The sequence below is a fragment of the Brachyistius frenatus genome, unplaced genomic scaffold (genome assembly GCF_029030835.1).
Source record: "Brachyistius frenatus isolate BFR_SWC_R1_liver_20210118 unplaced genomic scaffold, ASM2903083v1 Contig_50, whole genome shotgun sequence".
NCBI lineage: Eukaryota > Metazoa > Chordata > Actinopteri > Embiotocidae > Brachyistius > Brachyistius frenatus.
In genome coordinates, this window is record NW_027210649.1 from 123,651 (window position 1) to 143,102 (window position 19,452).

A 19,452-nucleotide genomic window follows, 5' to 3' on the forward strand; every position below is an offset into this window, starting at 1 on the left:
GAATGATTTCATCTAACCACCTTTATCAGATCAGTGTATTATTGACAAGAAAGGAGAATATATATATATATATTTTTGGAAGCAAACTACTCAACACCTTGCATTAAATGCCGTTCATGGGGTTGTGTATGTGTGTGTTTGCTGTATCTACCTTGGTCTATGGGGATTAACGGGACGTCCTTGGCAGCAGGAGACACGCAGAGGATCTGGTTGCCATTGACCTGCCCGTCCACCTCTGTCAAGTTGCCAAAGGAGCAGGTGATGCCTGCAGAAAGGTCTGGAACGTCGCTCACCTTCACCAGCAGCTGCACGCGGGATGAAGCACATGGCAAAGTTTTTGATGATAAGGTTTGTTTGAACACAGCCTTTTGGGCACCGATCAAAACGTTCAGGTGTGAAATTTTCCAACAATGATACCTACCGACCTAATACAACAGGCTTATTTGTGATGCATCACATTAGGAAAAAAAAGAAGAGTTCTAATGCACAACGCTAACATTAACAGGTGCATCTTTGGTAAAAAAAAAAAATAAAAGAAAGAAAAATAAAGAAATAACAGTCTGGGAGGAAATTATGAAATATAACGGTCTGAATGCAGCAGTAAAATAAGCTCCAAACAGAATAAACACACGGCTGCTGGCAAAGCTGTCCATCCACTTTGCCAAGATTTGTTTCTGTGCCTTAAAAAGTGACTTCAAAAGAGGGAAAATAAATGGCTGCAGTTAGATCTTAATCTCCCATTTGTCTGTAGAAGGTATAGAGGTAGAGACAGATATTGTGATTCAGTGGTCAATATACTAAGAAGAAGTGGAGAAACTGGGAAAACTAATTCTATTTGTTTTTGCCTCATCCTCTGGAAATTATACAGAGAGACAGAAACCAGAACCACCGGCAAAAAAACAACAACCCAACTACACATAAAGACACATACAATTTGCAGTACATGCAATATACGGCGCACATGCAGATGCACGTCGAGGTGTTTGAAGTCGCTCTCTGGAGACCAGTGACACTGGGGCTGGAGCGTTCAGCTGCTCTTCCTATAAATAAATATATTCTGCACGGGGTGTGTGATCTGGCTCTCCAGCCAAGAGAGGCAGTCTGGATAATTATCACCATGGCATTTCACAGCCTTGTTCCATTAGCTGTTATTTTTGGGCCCATACCGTTTGAAGTTTCTCTTTGTTTTATCTGCCTCTCACTAAACACCGCGGGGCTACTGGGACAGGCGAGGCAGCTGAGCAGCTTAACTGTAGGTCTTTCAAGAGATGCTGACTGTCTCAGCAGCCGACTACACTGCCTCCCTCGTTAGCTGCCTTACACTGGTACCTACTGAGAGGAAGGAGGATTTCTTTTCTTCTTCTGCTGAGGACCCCTTGTCTTTGCCTGTTTTTTTTTTTTTTTTTTTTTTTTTACTTTTAGCTTGTGTTTGTGTTGCTTCGCTCCGAGGTGTCAGAGAGTTCCTTGATTACAGCAATCACAGCAATCAATGTCTTTTGTTCGACGCACAATTTTTCCAAGTAACCTCTCACATTAATTAGCTCTCATCGTTCTCAGACACACAGATACAGATAAACATTAAAAATGTTCTCACACATGCAGAGACAACAAGGCCGTCAACAGAAAGTGAGCTCGTCTTCCGAGTGCGAAGCTTTTGCTCTTTTTGCTTCTCCTGCCTTCCCCGATGACGATGATGATGATGATGATGATGATGGTGGTGGTGGGTGGTTTTTTGCAGCTTGGCAGCAAGCGACCTAATTGGTGGCAGATTTTTTTTTTTTTAAATTTTTGGTGAAGGTAATTTGATTGTTTTCCTTTTGCCTTTCTATCTGTCCCGGTGCCCACATGAAGAGGCTGCGTTGTCATGGAGATGGCTGTCTGCCCCTGTGGAATTTGTGAACTGTGTGAATTTGTGAGTGTGTTGTGAATGATTTAGTGAGATGACCCTGTTGCTGGTATGGCTGATATGGGAGAAGAAGAAACTAAAAAAACAGAACTGCTAACATGTAATGAACTGCCATTTTACAACAGGTCAAGGTCTGCTTGGGGCGAGCTTGAGGGTGAGAAATCGTGCGGTGCCCGAGTAATTGGCACATTAAGCAAAATGTTTTAATTTTTAACCAACTACATTAAAAGGTCAACTTAACCAAAAATACATGGAAAACTGTGTATTGTCTATTAATCCAGGCTGTCGCTGTGAAATTTGAAGATCTGCTGTAGAGATGACTCTGCAGAGCTTAGTAGCGCTTGGTTTGCTACTCGGATTAAAGTGCTAAGAAATAATTTGAAAATCTGTAACGCAGAAAAACGTCACATCCACCATGCATAAATAGATGTGAGCAGCACAAATTGACATCAAATATCTTTACATCTCTAAATATCTACATCTATAAGTAGATCTCAGTAAATCTGAAATCTCAAACTATAGCAAACCAATCTGAGCACATTGAAAGACGCGGATGAAACGACCCTTTAACACTGAGGGTATTTAAAGCCAAAGTGTGTGTCTGTGCGTGTGTGTAGACGTACACCTTTCACCAGAACTTGGACCGGCAGTGATGATCTCTTGCCTGTTTTCACTTCAGTCCATGTGGAAATGCTGCACTGTACTCCGCTGTACTCGGACAACTTTTAACACCTACACAGCCGCCCACACAAACATGTCTTGGCACACATATCGACTGCTCCGTAACAACCGAGCATATGTATGCTGAAACGCCCACGCAGAGCTCTTTACAAAACCTTCTCATCATGTTCAATGCACCGAGCACAATCAAGACCACGTGAACCGCTATGTGGGATCATTTCAAAATGCTCTGCCTCTGTTACGTGGGCAGAAGAAATGTGGAGACAGGAGCTAATTTTTTCATTGCAGGGTTTAGTAGTGGTTGAGTTTTTGTTTTTGTGTAAGAAAAAATGTGTGTGTGTGTGTGTGTGTGTGTGTAAATTTACCGGAACGCTGGGCTCCGACACTGCAATGCTGTCTGGGTACACGGTGGCCTTCACACACTGGTTGAGCGAAGCGGCGAAACGGTACGGCTCATCCGCACGCTCGCACCGATTCCTCTGAGAACATCTGCGCAGAGATAAGAAGAGGAGATGGAGAAGAGTTACTCGTATTTGCTTTTGACATAGAAAAAAAAACAAAAACATTTTGCAAACCCCATGAATGAATTAATTGCAGGAAAAAACAGGCAAAAACAGGAAAGGAAAAAAAAAAAAACAACGATGAAAAGTACAGCGGAGGTATGAAAACAATGAAACAGTAACACCAAATGAATGCTGATAGAACAATAAACGATGCAAATACTAAGTGACAATTTAAGTTGGAGGTAAGGAAGACAAATCTTGACAGAAATTGAAACCTGATTCAAAAACAGAAGGAAGAGGGGTTGGGGGGGAGAGAAGGGGGGGGGGGCGAGAATGACACATTGAAAACACTGACAGTAAACATTGTGTAAGAAATGCAAAAAGAAAAAATGTTTGTAGCAGGAGTGAAATAAATATCCAGCAGCGGCATTGTAGGGAGGAAATAACGCTGTCGCCGTCTCCGCCAACATGATGTTAATAGCTCACTTTTGTGACAGGAATGACTACTCGTGTTTGAAAGCCGTATTTTACGAGACAGTGAACGGACGCTTAGTGTGTAATTATCAGAAGTGCATATAATCCAACTTTTCATTCCCCCACGCCTGTCGGAGAACATCTGGACTGGTCACTAACAGCCTGTAAAATGGCATCTCATGCCTTTTCTTGTTTTGTGCTATTAGTCACATATGTTGGCTTATTTTGTGTTGATAAAGGCTGTAAATGAAACATGCTCTCAATTGTGGCTAAAAGTTGTGTTATTGTTTCCCAACCCCCCCTCCCCCCCCTTCCCTTGTTTTTGCAAAACAGATGGCATATTAAAACATAATTTTTAAACGGTTTTGTTGTTTTGTTGGATTGGTTAAATTCACCAGCTCATTCTCATTAAGATATGTTTGTCATGACCATAGACTACATATAAAAGTGATCCTAGCTTCCGGGTCTGAAAAATGAGGCTGATGCGGAAGTGCCTTAAACTGCAATACCACAGAGTGCCACTAGAGGTTGGCTGCAAAAAGCCTCCGGCTCCATAGACTCCCATTCAACGAGTCTCATAAAATTCGAAGTCATAGAAATGTCTCCACGAGTTGACGTCACTGTTGGTTGCTGTTGGTCATTACATGCCTTCTATCAACAGCTGGCGTCTTAGGATATGTAGCTTTCGAGTTTTAGGATCTCTGCATTTTTCCAATAGAAACGGCAGAAACAAGCGGTGGCGCAGCAGTGGTTCCATCAGCCACCCAGCGGGTAATTAAATGTATCACACTAATAAATTATGAAACCACAGTACAAAGCACTACACACCCAGATTATATCCTTCAATCATGGCATAACTTTGGAGACATAACTAGTGCAAATTACAAGGCGCTTACTCATAAGAGATCTTAATGGTCAGATGATGTATCAAGTATCACGCGACGACGCCACATCCCTCATTAAAAACTCTTGCTACCGCCTACTTCTTATTAAAGCTGTGTTTCCCTGCAGCCCATTACACCAAAGGCTCTATATCCTCATCCAAACCCAGCAGTCTTGGTGTCTGGCTAACTGGCTGAGTGGTCACAGCGGCTCTAATTGGACTCTGATGGGTCAGCCGCTGTCCATGGTGCTGATGTGCCACTACAAGCTCTGCCTATAACCCCCCCTCCCCTCTTCCCACTGTGTGTGTGTGTGTGTGTGTGTGTGTGTGTGTGTGTGTGTGTGTGTGTGTGTGTGTGTGTGTGTGTGTGTGTGTGTGTGTGTGTGTGTGTGTGTGTGTGTGTGTGTGTGTGTGTGTGTGTGTGTGCGCGTTAGAGCTCGTATCATGCCTCTTAACCACATGCTCGCACATATACCGACTCTAAAGCTACATCTTCATCCACAGCCGCTGTGTAATTATGTTGTCAGAAGTTCGAGCCATATCCAGCAGACTCACATGAACAGGCGCACCAAGGTTCACACACACACACACACACACACACACACACACACACACACACACACACACACACACACACACACACACACACACACACACACACACACACACACACACAAACACGAGGCATGCATTCATACAAACACTCGTATTCAGAGGACTCCCAGGGGATTTTAAAGAGCAGAAAAATTTAGAATTAGTGTACTAGTGTGTGTCTTCCACTGGGAAAAATGGGGGCCATTTTTCTCTCTCAATGATTACCTGGTTTCTACTGAGGTAACTCTTTTTGTACACTTTGAATGTGACAGTTTGTATTATTTTACCTCTCCCATTTTACACATTTGACTCCATCCCTGCTGCATTTGCCCTCTCCCACCCCCTATTTGTCTTACTCTTTCACAAGTTTAAATTAGTACCCTTTTCTTAGGCGAGGTGTTACTCTGTCTGCAATTTGGCGCTTCTTTTACATCCACAATGGCAGCAAAAAATTAAACTTAATGCGCTTTCAGGTGTGGGCTGCGGCGCGATGTTTTATGCATGTCTCTGAGCGCACAGATGCAAAAAAAACCAACATGGGCAGTCATTAACTGACAAAAAAAAAAAAAAAAAAGAAGCTCTGCATTGATTTTCCTCGGTGTCATTTTTTTTTTTTTTGTGTGAATAAAATTCATTTTCGGTGGGGTGAATTAAGATGAGAGCACAGTGAGGGAGGGGGGTTGAGGCAGCGGGGGTGGAAGGTGTACAGGATGGCTGCTGTTGCCATGGTTTCAGGAGCTGGCCATTATCTCTGTGTAGTTAGAAGCTGACCCCTTGCCTCTCTCATTAGCTGAAGTGCATGCCACTGAGTGTTGACTACAATCCTGTCTTCCTCATACCCCCCCCCCGCCCCCCCACCCTCCTGCCTGACCCCCCTCTCCTGTCGAACCCCCTCATCCTCCGGCCTGTCAATCAGTAGCTTCATCAACGCTTGGTGCCTCCATGTATACACAAATGGACTGTACAAATACATACTTTCAGTCCACCTCCTGTAATAAGCAGCTCATAACACGTTGCCCTCCCCAGCTGTAGCTACAGGCGGTTTCCCCGGGTGTTACGCCCTCCAAGTTCTGTCCGCGGTGCTGAAAGTAGCTGCCCGCACTTCCATCGTTACTCCTCTCTGGCATCTCCAACTCCGCTGCAGAATATGAGAGCAGTTGTGACTGATAGTCCCATTTCATGCAGCAATGTGAGGTGAGTTGCGAAAACAAAACCCCGAAAAATAATAATACGCATAAAAGCCGAGCATATTGTTTACACCTGTGGCAGTTTGTGTGGGCTGCACTGTTGGATTTGGAGCTCCGGGGCGCAACAGGAAGCCTACACGCACTATGTATGTAATCTAATTCAGTAACACATATCCGATGTAGAGTGTAATTTGTGGTGTTTTTGTTTGTCTGCAGAAGCCCTTTTCTACCGCGGGGAAGGGTGAGAGGTCAGACCTCGGGATCCGTTCCAAATGATTCCTGCGTCTCTCTCAGTTGCCCCAGATAGGAAACTACACTGTCGCACACGCCAGCATTCACACAAACCACAGCACACAGACACATAACCTCAGACGAGACCACGGCAACATACAAATAGATTTTAATTTGCATAATAACATACGTTCCCTTTCACGGCAATCCTCTCACCTGTCCGCACGCGCACGTTTTACACACATCCCCGGCCTTGACAGCAGAGCATTAGAGAGAGAGGCAGGCGACGGGGAGAAGATTTCTGTTCTCTCCCCCTCGCCCCCCACCCCACCCCCAACCTACCCTCACGACATCTAAGAACTTCAGTGAAAGTGTGATGGCCTGTCTGATTGCAGCTCTCGCTGCGAGCACCGTGTTTAAAAACAGGAGGAGAGAACAGAGGGGGAGCCATTTTAAAATCATCTCCCTTCCCTCCCTAGAGCCAGACCCGCAAAAAACGGCAGGCGGGGAGGAAAAATAAGAGCACAACAGAGATGCTTTGGTGGCAGGGTGGTGGGAGGATGTAAAGAGAGGATGAACTAGATGTATACTTAATATTTCATGTGCCTCACAAAGCTTACTAGTTGAAAGTGGTAACCCCTTATGTTGGAGAATCACTGGCATGATGTGATTTGGTTGAGTTTGAACTTTAGTCTGGGGACTACATTCCTTCAGAAACACATGTTAATGTAAACATGTATGAAGCTTGACTGCACTGGGACTCTGGGCTCTCTGGCATCAAGAGTGGAATCATTAGGTGAGCAGTGATGTGCAGTGCTGCTTTCACACACACACACACACATGCACGCACACACACACACACACGCACGCACACAGAAACTGCTTCCTTCCTACTTTTTTTTTTATCTTCCTTCTGAGTGATTCAGGGCATTTGTTTCTTACTCTTGCATCCCAAAAGTGTAAGAATATCCGATTAAATGCAGACCACAAGAGGAACAAAAAAAAAAAAAGAACAAGAAAAAAAGAACTGAAAGAGGAATAAATAAAAGTAGAGTTTTCAATTTCAAACCACCACGGAGATCCTAAACTCCTCAAGTTGCTCTGCGGTCTTCGCCTGACATGTGTGTGTGTGCAGTTTGAAACCCAAAGTTCACGTAAGGGGTCAGACCGACCGCTGCGACTTATAGTCCGTCTCCTGCGGCTCATAATGTCACGACAGGACAACGCCGACGGGATGGAGAAGGCATCAAGAGGACAACTCATGCACTTCATTTTGAAAAAGAGCCTTAAACTACTGTTGTGCAGACAAATTCATCTCCTATAAACACTTATATTAAACAGTAGCAGGAAAACAGTGAAACTCTCTGTTAAAGATACTGCATGGATGAGGGGTTAGAGAGAGAAGACAAAAGAATTTCCAAAGACATCATCACTCAGTGCTGCGCATCAAGCTATAGCTTTACTTGTGTGGGCTGAGCAGAGAGAAAAAAAGAGAAGAAAAAAAGGCAGAGGAAGCAGAACAGAGATGGAAGCATCTCAAAAAGAAAATCAGTGACACAGACACTCAGTTTCTAGGATCATTAAGTGTGTTATATGTAGCCTGCCCACGCATACTGTACACACGGGTGCAGTATTTCAGCACGTAGCCAACCTGTACTCGCTCTGTGCCCGGAATCTATGGAAATATTGATAGAACTGCATGTTTCTGATCAATATCTCATTAGGCACAATTGGGAAGATGGATGCCGTTTCCCTCCGACCGCTAACGGAGAGGCTGTAGCTGATGAGTCGGCCATTAGACACACAATCCCGACGTCTACGGTGGACTGGAGAAGCCATTTTCACTGCGAGGGCTAACTGTTGTTGCCACGGGTAAATTGGAGGAGATTTAATGGTCGCGGTTTATAACACGGTGATGAACGTGCGACGGAAACGAACAGTCTAAAGGCACGAGTTGTAGTTATAAAAATAGGACTAAACTGGTTGCTCGATTTCTTTGAGACAAGAGATGAATGCTGTTTTCCAAATGACATTCTTCCTTTAGTACACTAACAAATAGTGCTTGTACATGTAAAGACTCTTACTCGCATTGTGCAGGAATATTTTGACACGGTAGTGTTGTTCCACATCGCACACTGCGCTGTCCGCTTACTTATTTTACCCAGAAATGAACGTGTTTTCGGGGTAATTAGTGAAAAATAAACACTGTGTTGTGTTGTTATTGTGCAGCTTCCGCAGTTGCCTTAATTTGAAAATTCTTTACGTCGATGGCCAAGATGGCGACCGTTTAGGGTCAAAAGTGTCCGTCGTTTCACACTTCTTTTTTGGACAATATTTTGAGTGCATCATCCTGGTACTTGTAGTTCACTGCATGTTTCTGTACTTGACACTCATGCACTCAAAATAATGAGCGTTAGTACACAAGTATGCTATTTAGAACACAGCCAAAGAGTTGACTTTAACAAACGCATGCTCGCAATAATGTACATGACTTAAGAGAAATGAATTCTAATATAATATGTAATTATTAAGAGATTTTAGACTTATTATGAATATCTGTATTTGGTTTTTCTATCCAGACATTATGTAAGATTTTATTACCCATCATGTGACTTTCCTTGCTCCCATGTATAGGGTGACTGCTAATTGGTCCATACTAGTCATGTAACTGTTGACCAACAGATATAATGAACAGCCCATTGGACTTTTCTATTGGACTTGCCCTGATGAGGGTCTTAACGGCAGAAATACGTCGGCATGTTTTCTGTCTTGTTTTTTGTTTGTTTTTTTAACTCTGAATGAATCGCCATGAGTTATTTAAGGCTTTTTGAATCATCACCCTCTCGAGTGGGTCAGATTTCTTCAACTCACATCCGATTGATCCCCAAACTGAAGAGCAGCAGAGGGACAACCATTTGTCCCGGGCAGCAATCCATGCAGACAGTTTTTAACAACAAGGACTTGTTGCAGCCTTTCAGTCCTGGGCTTTAATATAAGTAAATATAAAGACTTAACTTTTCCTGTTGATAAATGACACATAAACAGTGTCGAAAGCTGAACCACTCATTGACAGTATTTGATTTGCTAGCACTGATTTGTGCACAGTGGGCAGCTACGTCGATCAGACCGCCGCGTGGGCTTTTTGTGAAAGTGATCTGAGCAGTTCAGCCGCATGCAATCTGACAGTACAACACAATACAGTATCCGGTGTAGTAGTGATGTTATTCTACTCAGAGCAGCTCTCAAATGCTGACTCACCCTCTACTTCTACACCGATAGCCCCTGAGCTGTCGTCCCCGTTGCAAACTGGAGCTAAACTCGAAACAAAATGCACCTATTACATAACAACAACCCGTCCTCGTTCAGCGTGTCCGTCAAAAAACGTACGACTTCGAGAAACTCACTGCACTGGCTAAACGCTGACCTTGGGCACCGGATCGCTCGGAGACAGAAGTCAGATTTGCTACTAATCCTGACAAATCACAGCAAAACCGCTCCGCTCGTCCCTCTCCAGGAATGTGGGAGTCAGTGGAGAGGATGGAGAGGGAACAGAAGCGATGTGGGGCATTTTGAGATTGAAAAGCCTCTTTTGGGCATGATTAGAGAGATAATCTAACGGCAATGAGATGCAGGCGAAGGGAGAGTAGAGAGAGACAGAGTGGGAAAGCATCCCCATAACTCCGTGTTTTTGGATCGTGGTCAGACGAAGGCAGAACTACCCATTCACAGGACTGCGATTGAAGAGCGCTCGAGATGATGAGCTCCCTTTGAGCTGCAATCAAAATGCTGCTCGGTTTTTGTGGGCCGATGAGTGTGCAGCATCAAACACTCTCTCCCTCTCTCATTCTTTTGCCCCGCATTCTTATCCTCACTCCCCCCCCCCCCCTCTCGCTCTTCATTCTTCATGCATTCAGTGGATGCCCAACAGCTGCTGGTAATTAAAAGACTTGAGAGTCTCACACCAAACTGAATCAGAGGAAGAAGAAAGGAAGAAACGCAGAAAGACAGGGATGACAGAGACGCCACTCCTGGTCAGCTCGCTGCCTCGGCGACATTCTCTCCTCCTCATCATCGTCATCATCACAAACCAAAACTAATGTCCCTCCGTGTTCCTCATTAGCCACCTCAGAATGCTGAATTTCAATGAGCACGCAAACGTAAAAAAAAAAAAAAAAAGAGTACAGGAACACAGGTTTGGAGGAGAAGAAAAAAGAGGATGGATATTGTGGATGGCAGCTGCAGAAGGAAAGGAGGAGGGTGATCAAAGCGAGGGGTGTTTATGTGTGGCAAGCCAACCATCTCTGGAGTGTGGAAGAGCTGATTCCAGAGGGGAGGGTGTCTAAATGGGAGACGGCGCGGGTAGTGAAGCCGAGAGGAGATGTTATGAGTGGCATAGTTTGGGTGCCTGTTTTCGCTGTGTGTGGGGGGGGCGCTGACATGGTGAAAACATGGGGTGGGGTGATTTTATAAAATAAACAATGGCTTAGGGATGGATGATTGATGGAAAAATCTGAGAAATGGGGGGCGAAGGAAGCGGCGGTGATCACAGCTGTGGATGGCACCACGGCTGGCGAGAAATGTAATTTTGGCTGTGTGGGATGAGGGGAGCTCTTCACCAGAATGGTGCAGCTGCTTTCTCCTGCAGGATCTCGCAAGACACTTCCTTCTGTTCTCGGTTATATTCGACGCTCGTGCAGTCGTCGTGCGAACGAAAACCGATGGCACAAAGTCAGTCAGGTTTGCAGACACGCAACAGAAACATCGGTGATGCTGAGTCATGACTTATGTTTCCATCAAAATCCTTCACGAGTTTCCATCAACAAGTCTAAGCGGATTTGACAAGATTACACACGACGTAAGAAGGCATTTTCGTGCTCGTTTGTTTGTTTGTTTGTTTGTTTGTTTGTTTGTTTTAATGAATGAATTTTGCTTTTCTGATGAGGTGTTTTTATCTGCCGCTACAGTGATAGTAATTGTGAGTGACAGCATGAGATCAGGAATGTTTTGTCTGCAGCAGAGGAGGCTGAATCGGGCGCCGCTATGTCAAAGCTTGTTCAGAACATGTTTATTCAGAACTGTTTATTGCATCGTTTTCTTTTTCGATATGACAACATTTGCACCTTTTGCCAAATGTAGAAACTTTTTAAACAATATTTCTGTTACTTTTTCTGTTATTTTTACACCGTTTATCATGCAGAAGTTGAACATGCCCGTCACAACAGATACTTGAGATTCCTGAAAGTTACTCCTAGTTAAGAATTTTGGCTTAAAGCTTAGAGTACATCCTCGTAAAGATTAAAGTTATTCACCAAGCATCTTAACCCTTAAGAAAGCTCCTGAGGTGAAAACTTTTAACAGGCTTAAGAATTTCTTAAGCAGTGAAGAAAATTGCGTAAGTACAGCGAGGTAAGAGAAATATTCTTCAAACGCTGAATGACGGCACGTTGAGGAAACACACGGGGATGAAGTTTGTGGTGGATCTCATTGGAGACGCTCACTTCTCACACTCAACACCATAACGGCAGAAATGAAAGTGATCGCAGCGCGTGTCACCGTCCGTTCTGTGCCCATTATCACCAGGAGTGGATTATTTTTTTTTTTTTTGGATCAACCAATCGCATCTTTTAAAAGGATGCGTCACCTAGCAACGGGGTCAGCCACACCTCCTCACTAAGATAGGGGTTTCTGTCCTTTCCTTGCTCAGAGTTGCTCTGAGAAGTTTCCTAAATCACTCCTTGGCTCAGACTCCTTGCTAACAATGTTCAGGCTAATTAAGGAGCTGTCTGGGAGGATTCTAAGAATCTTTATGAAAATGACCCCGGACTGTTAGGGGAAAGGTAGCTCTCGTAAATACCGGTGGGTGGAGGCATATGGAGGCCCACAGGAGCAGCAGAGAAAAGAGCGAACTATTCTTCCAGTAACTTTGCAGTGACTCAGTCGGAGCTGACAGGGGTCCTGCCACACTCGTCGCGGGGTCAGGGCAGAGAAAGGGGGGATTAGGACCAGAGACAGGTGGCACGAGGGTCCGTGGTGTTCACGGAACAGATGGCCCATCTAGCGTAAATCAGGGGTGCTGGCCTTCCCCCCCCCCCCCCCGCGGTACAGTACAGCGGTCCACACAAGTGTTTGGTGCGTGTACGCAAAAGTCGACACCACGCGTGCATTCAGACGGGACGCATTTCTACTCCAGGAGGTATTTAGGAGGTATTTCCTCATCACAGCTGCTTTTTAACCACACCGGCTCCGTTCACCTTTAAGCATCAACACCTCATCGGTGCTGCGGATTGAAATACCTACCGACCTGAGCTATTCCGTTCCCCACCACACCTACACAAAAGCGTGTGATTAACAGCCTAGCACGGCGGCTTGTGTTGTGGTAAATGATCCCTGTGTGAAGGCACGCCGGCTGCAGAGAATACAGAGCTTTAGTCGGCCCCTCCCGCTCCTCAAGCGAGCGCATGCTGAATTACCTTGTCGCTAGGCAATTATTTGTCCTGTCCCAGCTTTGGAGTGATGTAAATTACTTTAAGTGCACTTTGCAACGGGCCGCCATCATGATAATGATGATTGCGGCGGTGCTTTGACACACACAAATATTCAGCTATACCTTTAGAGAGAGAGAGGGGTCTGCATTTAGGAGGGGGGGGGGACGCAAGTGGAGAGGGTGGGTGGGTGGGGGTCCCAGACGTAGTAACTAAGAAAGAGCTCAGACTGATGACAGAACGTGTCTACTTCAGAAACAAAGATGGAGACGCAGACAGAGCAGAATGTATTTCGGCTCCTTTAGTATTGTGTTGTTTTCATCTTCTGCGTCCCCCCCCGCCCCCCGCCGTATACCCCTCTTCATCATTTCATCTAAACGCAGTAATTCCATTTACAGATGAATATCGCAATCAATGGTGCCATCAATGACTCATACCCAGCATATACACTTGCTTATTCAAATATTTTTTTTTCTCCCCTCCTGCCTGTCTGGCTTTCTTCAGTTAGCTCGGGTGCAGTAATTATTGAGCTCCAGCAGGTGTCACTCATGACTTCCATGCTCTTTCTTAAGAGTGGGAGGTAAATATCTCCAAACTTTCTCATAGTTCCGCCTCATTTAATTTAGACAACGTCCTTGAACCCTTCAAAGGGACGGCAACATGCATATATGACCACTCAGTGCAGGACAAGTTAGAAAATATATTTGGTCTGTCCATGTTTGTCTTTTTAAATCCCAATAAGTCATGCTTGGACTGAATGGTATAATTTCCTGTAAATATAAAGTTCTGTCAGAGCAGGCTGCTAAATCTTTCTTTCTATGGCTGCAGCAAGAATCTCTGAACCAGCTCTGCACCTCCGAGGCAACAACTACACATCTCCAGCCAGACACTGTCTCCTCTCCTCGAACTCTATTTCATCTGAGATAAACATTTGGAGAAAACAAAAAAATACCCTGCTCGCCTTTGTGCGGGGGAAACCGAGGGGCCATTTGTTTTTAGAGATGTCTGACAAAATTGTGTCTGAAAAGGGTCTATACACAGATATTAAAGGTGACTGAAGGGGATACTCACATGTTATGCAGAACACACCAGCCGCAGTGTGGGTCCCCGGAGCTCAGGCACTCTCCACAGGTCCCGTACTGCTCACATGACTCGATGGGAACTTGGGTAACCTGCAAGCACATTAAAAGGGTCGCAGTCACATTGAGGCCTGACAAACATCACAAGATGCACAAAAACATTGCGCTACAGGGTATGTGTGTGTGTGTGTGTGTGTGTGCGTGTGTGTGTGAGAGAGCTGTGGAAGCATTCAGTCACACACAGACACATGATTGATTAAGTACTTACTTTTCCAAATACAGTAAACAAAAACAAAGAAAAAAGAACTCTTCACCGTTAATCTTTGTTAGGAGATGTTATAATGTGTCATCAGTTAAAACAATATTAAAGTTGGGAGAATGATCTGCCTTGATATACATACTACCATACTATTTAGTATGCCAGAAATAAGATTTAGTCTGTCCCAATACGTAGTATGTTCAATGTAGGATGCTAGAAGTAGGATGTCCCACTACATCCGGTTGTATTTTGCAATCTGCTGCAACCCTGGCTGTTGTTCTGACCCACAATCCTCTGCGTGGCGGAAGATACGTCACATCGACTGAGCCGCCGAGCTAGTTGGTGGCTTCCATAAAAGGAAGAAGGAGGAGAAGAGGAAGACAAAGAAGAAGACGAAAACGATGAAGAAGACAAAGAAGACAGACGAAGAAGAAGAAGAAACGTCACGCTACGGATTGTGACAGAAATGACCAAGAGGGTCAAAGTTCAAGGCGCATTTTGATGAGGAAGTAGTATTTCCCAATTGTATACATGCTACATGCAACAACACATACTTTTTAATGGTTGCTGCAATAAAAAAAACAACTAAAAAAAAATAGTACAGTGAACCCTCGTTTATCGCGGGGGTTACGTTCCAAATAGAAACCGTGATAGGCGAAATCCGTGAAGTAGTAACCTTTATTTTACAATTGAAATAGATAGAACTGGACATTAAATATATCTACGTTACATATAGTCGTAATGTGATTTCAATGCACGATGCAAATCCGTGAAGCAGCGAGACCGTGAAAGGTGAACCGCGTTATAGCGAGGGTTCACTGTATACGAACGCAGGGAAAATGTCCTGGTGTCTTACGTCCCTGTATGTTGATGTTGGACATGTCAACTGCACAGACAACTGTTTCCTTTATCTTAAGCCACACAAACAGCTGAGAGCAGCTGTGATCAGTTGGCCACAGAAAGCTGTTTCTCTGCCATCAACGGGCATTTTGTCTGCAGCGGGGGCATCTGTCCACCCAGGTAGAGCCTGAACAAACACACCTACATATGGAGGAGCAGCGACAGACGCTCTTGTCAAGACACTGTTCACATTTGTCAGGAGCTCGTGTCAGGTTCAAGTCCATTAGAAAAGTATTACACTGTATAACTTATGAATGTAGGCTCATTGGGATAAGTGGCGAACAGGTGGAAGGAGGATCCATAAATTTGCTCTGGCGACTATGTGAAGCTGTTATATGATGTAATTTATGAAGATATTTGTGGGGCATGTTTTCTTGTTGATTTTGTATTTAATTTTATTTTTCTGCTGCTTTTTCTCTGGACTTATTAATTTAACTTATTCATTAGTGTATTCTGTTTATTTGTCTTTATGTACTGGCGTCTACACCTCCATCAGATAAACAAATTGGATTGTTCCTGTATCCTAAGAAACAATAATATATGGATGCCATATACCAAGCCTTTTAAAAGCAAATACAAATTTTAATTCCAAAATAAAACACTATATAACTTTTTTTGCTGACCAAGCACAGAAAGCAAACATTATGTAATGATCAACTTACATATTAAACAAGCAGATGACTGCAGCATAGAAAGTAAGTTATTTTTAAAGATATGAATGGAAAGTAAAATTGGTCTTTCAAAGTAAAACACGTAGAGTGTCAACAGCAATGCATCTGAATGAGCACTTTCAGCGCAAAGCAAATACTCCACACCCACATAATGCTCCATTAATCCACAATGTGATCGACATTGTGCTCCCAACAAATGCAGGGTTGGGAATTTATACACTTTACCTGACAACAACGTGCTACAAAAGCACAAGCTTCAAACACGTATCTCTTTAGCTAACCAACTCTGAGTGTGAGTCAGCTGATTTGTTGTGTGATCCTTGTGCTGAGTCTATTTTCAACAGTTACAAAACTATGCACTCATCACTAGGGGCGGTTTCAGTCTGCTCACTCACACGGTCCCCGGTCTGTTTGTTCAGCAGAGAGGTCTGCATATATGTGTGTGTGTGTGTGTGGGTGTGTGTGTTTATCTGTCTTTAAGTGTCCCATGGGGCAGCCCTACTCACACCTGCATCCCACTGTGTCAGCAGGAGTAAATCCACACGCACACAAATACACACACACAAAGCAACAAAAACATGACTACACAGGCACAAAAGAAAATGAGGCAAAAAAAAAAAAAAAGAAAAGAAAGGGAATTTCAGACTCTGACGCAGATTAATTTTCAGTTTTGTATGTCTTTCAATTTCCTGGCAATTGCCCTGTTGGATAATGACAGCAGACGCTGACAGTGTGTGGCCTGTTCGGCTCCAAACCTCAGGCTCAGATCAATGCCTAATAAGTGGCTTCTCTGGAAAATGTGGGGGAGTGAATGAAGGGTGCAAATAACACCTTTTAAGTGTTTTTCTGACCCTGTGCATATCGCCCACCATTGGGTGATATTAATTGCTGTTAGCACCACGGGTTAGAATTAACTGTCAGTGAGGAAGAAATAACAGCTGGGTGTCCATCAAAGGCTTTTTTTTTTCTTCATTATGTGCAGCGTATCGAATTTAAAAACAGCTGACAGTAAAATTTGTAACTCTGAAAAGCCGGCAAACCTGTCAGCTGCCGAGAAAACTGCGAGCTATATGTGCTCAGTGTATTTTGTTCTTTGTTGTGTCTCGGCTCCACAAAAGCACTACAACCATCCACCTGTCCGCCTGGTCCTAAAACCCCACGGCAACAGAAAGACAGGCCCGGAGGACAAAGAAAGCCATTGACACGGTTGGAAGTCGACAGTCAGCGTAGCGGTTTTCTACTACGGACACTCCTGTTAGATTAACCCTGTCACCTCAACAATCTCTATTTGTGTGTGTGTGTGTGTGTGTGTGTGTGTGTGTGTGTGTGTGTGTGTGTGTGTGTGTGTGTGTGTGTGTGTGTGTGTGTGTGTGTGTGTGTGTGTGTGTGTGTGTGTGTGTGTGTGTGTGTGTGTGTGTGTGCACGTCTTTGCTTTGCTTCGGGACAAACAGGTGGCATGCTGTAATGAGCTGCAGACGGGGTCACATCAGCAGCAGAAGCTGCAAACCGATGACAAACAAGCCCACCAGGAACGAGAGCTTGGCTCGGGAAACAGCGACTCAGTCTGTGTGTGTGTGTGTGTGTGTGTGTGTGTGTGTGTGTGTGTGTGTGTGTGTGTGTGTGTGTGTGTGTGTGTGTGTGTGTGTGTGTGTGTGTGTGTGTGTGTGTGTGTGTGTGTGATCTCAAAGCCTCCGAATCTCTCTTAACACCCCCCCTCAAAAAAAGTCTTCAGATCCTTCCCAAAACATACTTGAGGCTGGTGAAACTTTAGAGTGTAACTTTCACAGAGGCCCAGCGCCATGAGAGGGTTACAGTGTGCAGACAGCTGTCAGTGGGGGGTAGGGGGGCTCGGAGGGGGGTGGGGAGGGGGGTTGTCCCTTATGGAGCAGTGTCTAAAGACAGGCAGACACAGAGCGCTGTCAGCTGATACAGTGCAGACTGAAACACACACAAAAAAAAGGTAATGGAGGGGAGAGGAGGGGGGGTAATGTGGAGGAAGAATGAGGTAAACAAAAAGCTGAGAAGTGAAAAAGTGCAGTAGATGGGGTGGGGGTGGGGGGGAAGCTTGTGTGTGCTGTATATACTGTGTGTCTGTGTCTCAGGGAGTGTATTGATGTTTAAAACAGCATGGCCCAGTAGTGGAGGTGAGGGGGGGGGGGGGTTCACAGCAGCTGTTGCCCAGCACACGCTACAGTCACTCAACACAGCGGGGCTGCACAATGAAGCCCCTTCTCCCACTGTGTGTGTGTGTGTGTGTGTGTGTGTGTGTGTGTGTGTGTGTGTGTGTGTGTGTGTGTGTGTGTGTGTGTGTGTGTGTGTGTGTGTGTGTGTGTGTGTGTGTGTGTGTGTGTGTTTGGATGCACAACATGCGCCGCGCCATAACGGATGTGCGGATTGTTGCTCCTCTGTTTTTTTCAAGGAAGACAAAGAAGCCCTGCGTGTGATCTGAATCTGATAATAGTCAGATAATAGTCCAACTTTCTCTGTTTTCCGAGCAGACTCACACCCTCAGCTGACCTGAGTATTGTCTGTGAGGTCCATGTAAATGAATGCTAATAAAATTCCATCTTAAGATGACCTGAGCAGGGGTGTGTGTGTGTGTGTGTGTGTGTGGGGGGGGGGGGGGTATTAATAGGCTGCAGTGGAGTCGCACATTGGAACAACCTGGGGGACTGACTGACAGCTGAGGGTTAAAACAGCTTCCTCTCAAAGTCTGAATAGACTCCAGCTTTTATTATTATTATTATAGCCGAGCCTTCACTAATGCAGGGGTGGTCTTTCATTTACTGAAATGTATAGCTGGGGAACTGGGCAGCAGTATTACTGTCTACCATTAACATATCAATGAACTGGAAAAAAAAAAGAAGATCAACATAAATTTAAAAATTTGCCATCAGTGGACTGAAAACAGCCTCATTTCTTAATGTCACCCAGCACCTTTCTTGTGTCATCAACTGTGAAGTGGCACCATTTGATAAATGATAAACTTAGCCTGTTGTGCCCAAGCAGCAACTAATAGTGACGTCAACCGTTGGTTTGTGAACGGTCGTTATGAGACTTTGAGTTCGGACTTTGGTCGGCGCCATCTGGCTAGTTTGGAGCGGTTTGGAGCAGGAAGTGACCACATTTGGACGAGCTGGGGGGGAGCGAGCCGTGGATCTGACTGGATCTGATTGGAAACTTGGTGATTCTGCGTCCCGCCCACCGATAGCCGTAACCTGACTGCACCACAGGCCTGTCAATCAAACAGACACGGCCCCAAAAACACGGCTTTTTGAAGCTTATTTTCTAATTAATGACAAATTATTTCCAGTTGGATTACAGAAAACGAATAAGAAGGAGTGACTTTAGCTAACAACACCATGACAACTTGTGGAGACATACTATTGACTGAGAATTTTATGAGACTAGTTGAATGGGAGTCTATGGAACCGGAGGCTTTTTGGAGCCAACCTCTAGTGGCACGCGGTGGTATTGCATCTTAAGGCACTTGTGCATCGGCCTCATTTTTCAGACTCGGAAGTGACGTCCTCTTTTATATACAGTCAATGGTTGTACCTCAAAAAGAGAAAGACACGTGGAGACGTGCCATACTAGATGTG

At 44.6% G+C, this 19,452-nt stretch overlaps 1 protein-coding gene across 2 annotated transcripts in view; it reads right to left on the reverse strand.

The window, feature by feature from the left end:
- The window catches only part of plxna2 (plexin A2), a 192,531-nt gene that overhangs the window by 72,936 nt on the left and 100,143 nt on the right, over nucleotides 1-19,452 (reverse strand). For both annotated transcript variants that reach the window (XM_069704184.1, XM_069704183.1), the window contains exons 5-7: nucleotides 14,013-14,113; nucleotides 2,953-3,076; nucleotides 152-305 (exon numbers count right to left, since the gene is read on the reverse strand). In XM_069704184.1, coding sequence (XP_069560285.1) covers nucleotides 152-305; nucleotides 2,953-3,076; nucleotides 14,013-14,113 — 379 coding nt within the window. The remainder of the gene's footprint in view (nucleotides 1-151; nucleotides 306-2,952; nucleotides 3,077-14,012; nucleotides 14,114-19,452) is intronic.